General features: G+C 41.6%; 1 protein-coding gene across 2 annotated transcripts in view; it reads right to left on the bottom strand.

Annotated features, from left to right (window-relative positions):
* Positions 1-3,470: 3,470 nt before the first annotated feature.
* The window catches only part of MYRIP (myosin VIIA and Rab interacting protein), a 1,334,264-nt gene continuing 1,327,383 nt past the window's right edge, over positions 3,471-10,351 (bottom strand). Inside the window, exon 17 of one of the 2 annotated variants that reach the window (XM_069211480.1) lies at positions 3,471-4,217. In XM_069211480.1, coding sequence (XP_069067581.1) covers positions 4,185-4,217 — 33 coding nt within the window. In that variant the 3' untranslated portion in view covers positions 3,471-4,184. The remainder of the gene's footprint in view (positions 4,218-10,351) is intronic. The other variant, XM_069211479.1, reaches the window with a different exon arrangement.

Below are 10,351 nucleotides of genomic sequence, written 5' to 3'. Positions count from 1 at the left end.
CTCATTAAGTGTATCAGATCTTCCATATAGGTATTCATTTCGACCGTAGACATCCATCCGTGACCAGCAGAGTGACGAGTCAGGTTAGTGGTATCCAGTATTTCCGATTCCTCTTTTAACCTCTTTCTCCATTACTAATATTGACCCACGTGTACATATTGTGTGAGCTCAGTTGGGGATGTGGTGAGGGGCTGAAAAGTGCATAGCTTCGGCTGCATCTAGAGCACACGCGCAGCACTTTCTGATGCAGTGTGCACTTTGCCAGTGCTTGTTTGTCAACACTTGTCCATCATAAGAGATGGCATCTTATACTGCAGAAGACGTGAATCATCTGCAGCGATGGCAGTGTAAGAAATTGACGATTTATCTTCATGGTGGCCCCTTACTCTTAAGAGCCAGTTATATTCTTGTATTTGGCTGTATGGTGGCACTGTCAAACACTCCACCAAAGGTCTACACAGTTACCAGCAGTCTTTTTGGGGTCCAATAGCTCCAGGAGTTCTGTGAGATCTAACACCAGCAAAGCACAGAAAATGAAGCTTACCAACAGGGCCGCACAAGAGGGATCATGAATAAAGCAGCTCAGTCTTGACCTGAAATAACAGCGTGAACGCGTAAGCCGCAGCTGGTACACTGAATACAGCAACTGGAAAGATTGCCCGCAATTTATTCCAATGTTTGTTTTATTATACATGTTTAGATATCAAAATCAAAAGTTGAAAGACAAAACAAATAAACGCACACATATTGAATGTTAGAATTTTAATGAATGGATCATAAAACGTTGCTGCTCACCAATTACTTTTTTCTTTTTCTCACTTTGGAAAACATAAAACACATTTAAATTTCCTTCACTATTCGTGCAACATATCTTTACAATACTTTCGTTTTTTTTCTAGACATTTGTGTCCATTTATAAAAAAAATAATCTTGATATAAATATTAAAACTAAATAATTAAATCAGTGGATGAGAAAATATCTCTAATCATAATTTCATAAATTTGAACAGTAAATTAACCATTTGCAAATTTTTGGCACAAGTAAACCTTTTGTAAAAATGTAAAGGCTATAGCAGAGATCTTTTGCAATGCTTACATGGTACACATCTGTTGAAGAAGACTAAATATTTTTTACATTTCAAGACAACATTGGTTTCTTTTCATGCTTCTTGTGGGAGAACATTTTATTGTACACTTGGCTCGTTTTATACTTTATAACACACCACTAGAACAAAAGGCAAATATTTATCTATTGAAATCATTCCATTTATGTTTAATATTACATTATACTAGCAAATTGTACTATCAGACGAATATGCAGACCATCATCAGTGGCATCTCATGGCAAGTATTGACCTATACCTGAAGAATCAGAAAGTAGGAAGTGAAAGCAAACAGAACAGGCTGTAAGATTGAACAAGAGAACCTTGTAAAGTATATTATGTGTAGGCACACATTAGGGGAATGTTTCTGGTGGAGAGGGGCTTGAATTCATATTTTTATTGTATTCTAGCATTTTGTACCTTTATAAAGGGTGCCATGGTCCTAGAGCATTAGAGCGCTTAACATTTAAAAATACAGTTACATGTGTAAAGCAGACTTGTACGGCCCATTTCACAGAATGTTTACTAGGACTAGGTGTGTCTTACTGTTGTACTACTCCTGAATTCTGGAGGCCAATTAATAAATAATGTGCTGGGTTGCAAAGTGATCTTAGCTTACTCCTGAAAATTAGGTGCGCTATAATGGTAAATCACACCTAGTCATGTCAAAAACATCGTGAATCAGGGCCCAGGAGTAAGTCAGTTTTTCTGGCTTACTTCTGAAGTTTATAATCAAACCAGGAATACTTCTAGAGTATGTCACACAAAATATTTGTGAACTGGGCCCAAAGTGTCTCTCGACATGAGATTCTCTCGCAGTACCTCCGTTGTCAGGTGGGTCAGTGTCTTTCTGATCGTAACTTGGGCATCTGGTGTTTCCCCTGGAGGCTGGAATGGTGGGGGGCCCGTCTTTGTTATTGGGGGGGGGTTTATAGCAGTGCAGCAGTTTTAAAAGCACTGCAGAGTTCCTTGACTATCCAACAGTTTTCAGGCAACCATAAAAGTGCCAAGATAACTCTTGTGATTAATGTACTTAATGCAAAGAGATCAGGAGTTTTGCCTAGTGGCAGTTTTGACTCATCTAAGGTAGCGCCAAGGGTTAATATGTCTGCTGCAAAGAACGTGCGCTATGCAGATCACAGAACAGTATTTTATGAGCTATGATTGGTGAGATACTGCTTTTGTCAAAGAGATCCTTTTGTTACTGTGCAGTTCATAAATTACAATTATAATCTAGCACATTGAGCTATGATCACCATCGAAAAGCTGCATGCAAATTGCATGGTACAGGTTAGAAAGTTATGTGTTTCCCCCCCCCCAGTCTTTGATTTTCCTAATTTTGCTAAAAAAGTTTTGTTTGGGTAAAAATATATTGTTATTAGTGAAGTCAACCTTAACCTCAGTGTTACATTCTGAATCCAGATTTTATGCTTCCCCAGACCAAGCACTCTTAAAAAACATGCCTACCAGTATGGATGACGTGATTCCTACAACTCGTAGTCTCCTTTATTTTATGTAACATTTTCTGTACACTGATTTACGCACATATGATTCATTCTCTGTATGTGTGTGTGATGGAAAGTGCTCCAACAGCCTACGCTGGTTAGAGAGGCGCTATAAAACAAATGAAATACATGTGAGAGGGGGGCTCTAGAGAGATGAGAGGCACTGTTAGAAGGTGATGGTGGGGGAATCGTTTAAGAGCCCCAATAAAGAATGCTGTATATTCCTGCTCTGTAAGGTCATCATTTACTATTCTTTAAAATCATATACAGTTGAATATATAGTGAAAAATGTGTTGTAGAATGCAAAATGTTTGCCATTTTTCCCTAATTTTCTTGGTGGGGGGGGGGGGGGGGAGAACCTCCAAGCCCTAATGTAGTAGTAAGGCTTGCTCGCTATGCACCATATGTGGGCTGGTCTGACAAAATGTACCAGGGCAGCTTTTGGTTCCCAGTCCGGCCCTGGTGTCTTTGAGGATTACTGGCCTAACTCTTGTGTCTTGCAGATGGTAATGAGTCCTGTGACCATTGTTATGCCTGATGCTTTAAATGATGACGAGCCACAACAGCAGTCTCCATGCATATGAAGGTCTGTTTTCCCAGGCTGACTTCTGTTTCAGTTGGCAGCGCCCACAAGACCCTAGCAACCTTTGTTGGGCTTGCTGTACTAGCACTGAGATGGAGGACATTAACCGCCGTATGGTAATATTAAAATTTGAAATTAGACATGCAACAGTTTTCCTCCTTGACTTTTGAAATATGTCTTTGATTTGTAGAAATGTAATCCTCTCAGTTTCAAATCATAGCCTCACTAGGTAGCATGGAAACTAAACATTTCAAAGAGTAGATTTTATTAGTTGTTTTTAATTGTCATGTATGTATTTTAGGTGTATCACACCCTAAACAGTACATTAATCTAGTTTGATCTAATGTATTAGATAATGTTTGATATGCCATTTTACTTACATTGTGCCCTAGGGTGAAGATAATATTGTGTTAAAAAGAGACATTTTAATTAGCCAGTTTAAAACACATATATTTATGCTTAGCAGCAAGGTCTTAGGTATCAGGCCCTCTCAACCAAACATTCTACTTAGAGTGCCACGAACATAACATTCTCAATATTTGCTTATTGATCTATGAACAGATAATGCATGTTGAAAACCTAGGTCAAACACTTTAAAATATAAATATGGCGTTTCTTTTACTTACAAATTAGTAACATGATTGTAACTTAATCAGCATATAAAAACATACTGGATTTTAAGACAACATACTGGATAGGAATCAATTAAAATAAAAAGTGCATCTGAAAACGTGAAGCCGTGCTTTTGAAACAGAACGTCCTTTTCGGAGTCTCTTGAGAAATTAAGGCAGAGTTTCAAACAGCACACCACAATGCTGATGTCTTGGACAGCTTTGTCAGTGAGGTATCTGATCAAGGCCCGATTACTGGGGCATTGTGGGCTCTCAAGAATCTCTTTTCCAGTAGGATATATAATGGCTGTTCAATAAACAATAAAGGCACTCTTGTGTACAGCCTTAGGCAGTGTATCATTGGCAGTGTTGATCCGAAATTTTAATACATTAAAGAAGTTCTTCTTGTTGGTTCCTGCAAAAGAGGAAAGAAAGATAAAAAAATATTAGACCGCTATTTGACTCAATGAAATAAAGTTTTACAGGGCCAAGCAATCGATTGATAGCTTGATTGTTGAACAATTCCAAGATCACATTTCTTTGAAGACTAACGCACTGATAACTGATTAAAGTGATTGCTTTAAATATCACTGTGTATTTTAAAACTTGAAAACTAGCAGATAACTAAGGAATGTATCACAAACATCAACCTGATGATGATTTGTGTGGCGTATTCACAAAGTATCTAAGCAGTAGGTTTCAAATTAAACAGCCTGTTCAAAAGCCCCACACATCAGCAGGCCTTAAACTGCCCCTACCATGTGAAAATGCAGTCCTGTTCGGAGGAATGATGTTTATTGGGGCTGGTGTGGCCCTTTAGAACACATTGCCTTCAAGGTTAAGAAACATCAAAGGACTAGTTCAGTTTAAAAGCCACTTGAAAAATTATTTAAGTGCTTAATGTATACAGTGGCTACTTGGATGGGTTGTTGAATTAATTTGTGATACACTTGATTACTCTTGCAGAAATCTTAATTTTCATTATCCGTTTTATGTCATTGCAATTAGTGGTGGCCCTTCATTACAGGTGCCAGGGATACACCTGGAAGCGCTGAAATTAACATTAATAATTATTAAATGTATTCCTGTGTTTTATTTAACATATAAGATGTTTTAGCATAGAAAAAGAACATGTGACTCATAATGAGCCTACTTGACTGGCCACCATCCTCTATCGGGTTTATTCAATAATAATGCATTCATATGTATTAAGAGTTTATATATGCTTGAAAATGCATTACTCTGTCATACTTGCAGCTAAATATTATGAACTTTATTTGTGCTAACTAAAAGGCCTCACGTTTAACAAGGTTATGATTAAATTGAGCATCTGCCAAAACACTGTGAGTTGTTATGTTAATAGAATGATCTCATGTCCGCTGTATAACAAATTCCTTGTCTAAATCTCAAACTTGTTCAGAGCTTGTATTAACAAAATGTATTTCCTTTGAGGAAATGGTAAACCTCAAGAGTGTTTCTACATCACTGTAGCTATTGATTCAAAGCATATTTGGGAATGGAGAAGAACAATGAACTCTCTGATAGTGAATGGAATGTTCCTCAAATTGATGCTTATTGTATCAACTGGATGTATGCAAATGGAGACGAACCAATTATTGATGTGCGGATGTCTGTCTAGCATATTTTTCTGATATGTAGTAAATCTGTGATTGGACAATCTTCATCGCAAGATGTTTCTGACCAATGGACAACGTGGGACCACACCATCATAACCACTCTGAACTTGGAGTAGGGGGCCAATCTTTCTTTGCTGATTTACGGAGCCACTTTTTCTGATTTACGGGTCACTTTGACTTTTGCCAGCTGTCCACTGATGTTCCGGAACTTTATTATTTTCAAGTTTATTTCTCATGCTCCATGCAATGATGCTGGTGCTTATTTTAGCGCTTGATGCTTAAAACTAAAAACATTTTGCTGCCTGCCTTAGACATTAACTTGATGGTTCAGAGAACTTAGAGTCCAAATTCTGAACTGTTCCCCTTTCCCAAATCCCCTCTGTCCTGATGCTGATGTCTTCCTGATGACGGTTATGCTGTTTGCTGATCCTTAAGGATAGGTAATATGTGAAAATTGTGTATTTGTTGTTTGTCTTTTATTTTCCAGGTACCAATTGCTGTTTTGATAGAGCCATAGCTAGATGTTTTCTAAATTCAAGTTACTCAAACTTTTACATGAAGCCCAACATGCTGATGCTAATCTGGAGATAATGAAGTGTTTTTTTCTATTCTTTTGCTTTTGACAACAAACGGATAACATTCAATTGCTGAACAAATGTATGTTATTACGCTTGCTCAATTATTATTACTTTTGAATTGTACTGTTGCTATTGAAGTCACAGTTGTTGTAGCTCTGATAAGGCTAAGATTCTTTAGGTGTTTCGGACATCCTGTATTGTTTTTATATTTTTATCATATGGTTTTGACAGTAATTTACGTGATTTTAGCATTGTTAATTTAGGGAATTAAACATTTTAACTGATATCAAAGGGTTTGGTTATTCGTGGCCAAAGGGGTCATGGTGCGTTCTTTACTGACTCTCTAATGATTTGTATTGCTTAATTGATGTATTTTAAGTGCTACATAGGGTATGATCATCTTAAACGAGTCAAATGGTTCATTGACCTTAAGGACGTGTCTGCTTATTAGTTACTATAACTAACTAAACAGATAAGCCTCAGCACTCTGACACACCCCTTTCCTAAACCATAATTAGTGTCTGTCAGACTGGGCAAAGGTAAGCCTGAAAGACACTCACCATATCAGATTCAGGGAGCCAGACACTTTACATGTGCGAATGTGTAGGTGCCTGGCAATGTAAGCCAAGGTTAGCCAGTATGAGGATCTCACAGCTCCAAGGGTACTAACATCATGAGCTTGGAAAAGCCCTGTGAGTATCCCCCTCCCATCCATGACAAGGTGTAATGTCACTGAGAGACACAGCCCTGGGTGCTTCAGTTTTAAGCCCTAAAATGCCCAGAACTGACTATCAATGACGCCTCACACCACTCTTTCCCAACTCGTCACAGAGAGGGGAGGGATCAGTAAATCTCACGGACCTCACTCCACTCTGTTTCAAGTTAGGGATGTCCTTCTCTCATTGGCTGACCCAAGACAAGGTTAGCCAAAGAGAGGCAGCAGCAGGAGCCTCCCCAAAGTCTGCAGCTCTTTACTGCTTCTCTCTCCTGCTATCTGCTGTTTCTGCTGCGAGCTGGTATGCGCTTATTGAATATTTGGGTGCATGTGTGAATGTATGAATGTTTATATATTTGCACATGCGTGCTGTGAATGGATGTGTGCAAGTGTGTGAGTGTATGTACCTGTGAATGCTGTGTGTGTGTGTGTGTGCTTGAGACTGAATGGGTGTGGGTATCTGTGTGCACCCGCCCCACTGCCCCTCTAAATTATGAACCAGCACTGCATTCTAATCATTTATAATATTGACTGTGCAATTGGACTGTTGGCATGTATGCACCTTATAAATATATAAAATACAAATGATTAGAGTACTGCGATGTGATTTATAATGGGTCACATAAAGTTATTTTTCCCTTTCTTTATACCATTTATTATTAAAACCTTATTTAGGCCTGTGTGGAGGCAATGCCTCTACTAAGGGCTAAACGCTTCCACTATCCCGTCAGAACTCATACTGGAATCGTCTGTCAGAGGGTCGATAGAGACGTGGTGGGAGAACAGTGCAAGCACTGTATGCAGATCTCACTGTTCGGTATGATATTCAAGGAGAACGCATGGATACCAGCAATTACTATAAGGTCATCTGAACACCAATGAAGCTTGGGAGTCCTCTAGATTCACCCAGTGCTACCTTGTATGCATGGCAGTGCAAGTGAAGGAAGGGAACCCCCAGACTCTCCCACTATAGGAATTAACCCTATGCTTACATTCTTTTGGGAGGGGGGAGCATATGCATTCTCGCAAGAGAAGAAGCCTCAGTAGTATAATTCATGCACATGAGCAGTGGCAGAATTCACCTTTTTGCCGAGGGGGTGTTAGAACACACCTTGGAGAAGGTAATTCTAGAAACTACTGAGGGCACCAAGGATGCAAGTGTGAAGATACTAGTGTCCTCCTCCCCGACATTGTGAGATTTCCTTGGAGCCCAAGTACCATGCTGTGGTGTTCACTTGAACTTTACAGCACGGTGACGAACCTTCTTGGAGCCAACACAGAACCAAACTCACCAACAGCCTGCTTGCCCAGTTGAAGAACAATGCCTATTGCTGGGAACATAAATCTGTCACTTTCTTAGTATTCGTACGAGTAGAGCTCTTAGAAAGAGACTATCTTTTGATTAAGACTTTTAATTGACTCTGGATATTAACATAGCAGGCCTACGAGGCAGACTTGTTACTATGCTAGGAAGGGGAGTTAGGAGCACACTGCCTTACATCCCAGCACAGTTCGCCCCTTTGAATCCTGGTAAATGCAGTTCATACAGATAACTTTAAAGTAAGCGCTAACTGTGAACTGCATTTACCAGGATGCAAAGGGGCGAACTGTACTGGAATGTGAGGCAGTGTGCTCCCAACCCCCTTCCTGTTTAAAAGGCTCCCTTGAGCCAGTGAGCTGACGAGCTTTGGAGAGGCACCTGTGTGCCTGTGAGTGGTACTTGACCTGAGAGGATTTTGACAGCATTTCCAGCAACGGCAGATGAATTTTCTTTGTTCTCTACTCTCTACTGATGAAGGGCTAAACCCAGAAACACATGTCTAGAGATGTACAGCAATGTCTGCACCAACTTTGGTGAAAAACTACAGATAATTTTCAAGTAAGTGCTAACTGTCAACTGCATTTACCAGGATGCAAAGGGGCGAACTGTGCTGGGATGTGAGGCAGTGTGCTCCCAGCCCCCCTTCTTGTTACTATGCTACTGTAAGGAAATGCCTTCCTTGGCATAGTTACCCCCTAACTTTTTGCCTTTTGTTGATGCCAGTTATGATTGAAAGTGTGCTGGGACCCTGCTAACCAGGCCCAAACACCAGTGTTATTTCCCTAAACTGTACCTTTGTTTCCACAATTGGCACAGCCGTGGCACACTGATAAGTCCCTTGTAAACCGTACCCCTGGTACCAAGGGCCCTGTGGCCAGGGAAGGTCTCAAAGGGCTGCAGCATGTATTATGCCACCCCGGGAACCCCTCACTCAGCACATGCACACTGCATCACAGCTTGTGTGTGATGGTGGGGAGAAAAAGACTAAGTCGACATGGCACTCCCCTCAGAGTGCCATGCCCACAACCTACTGCCTGTGGCATAGGTATGTCACCCCCTCTAGCATGCCTTACAGCCCTCAGGCAGGGTGCACTATACCACCGGTGAGGGCATAGTTGCATGAGCATTATGTCCATACAGTGACTAAGCCAAACCTTAGACATTGTAAGTGCAGGGTAGCCATAAAGAGTATATGGTCTGGGAGTCTGTCAATTATGAACACCATAGTTCCATAATGGCTACACTGAAATCTGGGAAGTTTGGTATCAAACTTCTCAGCACAATAAATGCACACTGATGCCTGTGTGGAATTTACTGTAAAGTACACCCAGAGGGCATCTTAGAGATGCCCCCTGAATACCAGGCTGACTCCTGGTGCTAGGCTGACCAGTTTCTGCCAGCCTGCCACAACCAGACTAGTTTCTGGCCACATGGGGTGAGTGCCTTTGTCACTCTGTGGCCAGGAACAAAGCCTGCATGGGGTGTAGGTGCTTCTCACCTCCCCCTGCAGGAACTGTAACACCTGGCGGTGAGAGCCTCAAAGGCTCCTGCCTGTTGTTACGGAACCCTAGGACATCCCAGCTAGTGGCGATGCCCGCCCCTCCAGACCCAGACCCCACTTTTGGCGGGAAGTCCGGAGGAGATAATGAGAAAACAAGGAGACGTCACCTAACAGTCAGGACAGCCCCTAAGGTGCCCTGAGCTGAGGTGACCCCTGCCTTTAGAAATCCTCCATCTTGAGTTTGGAGGATTCTCCCAATAGTAATGGGGATGTGCCCACCTCCCCTCAGGGAGGAGGCACAAAGAGGGTGTAGCCACCCTCAAGGACAGTAGCCATTCGCTACTGCCCCCCAGACCTAAACACACCCCTATATTTAGTATTTAGGGGCAACCCTGAACCCAGGAAATCAGTTTTCTGCAACCTACAACAAGAAGAAGGACTGCTGACCTGAAAACCCCGCAGAGACCAAGGAGACAACAACTGACTTGGCCCCAGCCCTACCGGCCTGTCTCCAGACTCAAAGAATCTGCACAGCTACGCATCCATTGGGACCAGCAACCTCTGAGGACTCAGAGGACTGCCCCGCACCCAAAGGACCAGGAACCTCCTGAGAACAGCGGCACTGTTCAGAAACAGCAACAAACTTGCAACTCTGAAACAACTTTAAAGAGACTCTCACTTCCCGCCAGAAGCATGAGCCTTCACACTCTGCACCCAACGCCCCCGGCTTGAGTTCAGGACAACAAACACTGCAGAGAGGACTCCCAGGCGAGTCCAACGATGTGGACACCATGAGC

This window comes from Pleurodeles waltl, chromosome 10 (genome assembly GCF_031143425.1).
Source record: "Pleurodeles waltl isolate 20211129_DDA chromosome 10, aPleWal1.hap1.20221129, whole genome shotgun sequence".
NCBI classification, from domain to species: domain Eukaryota; kingdom Metazoa; phylum Chordata; class Amphibia; order Caudata; family Salamandridae; genus Pleurodeles; species Pleurodeles waltl.
Note: the sequence above shows the minus strand (reverse complement) of the source record. Positions and strands in the feature narration are given on the sequence as shown.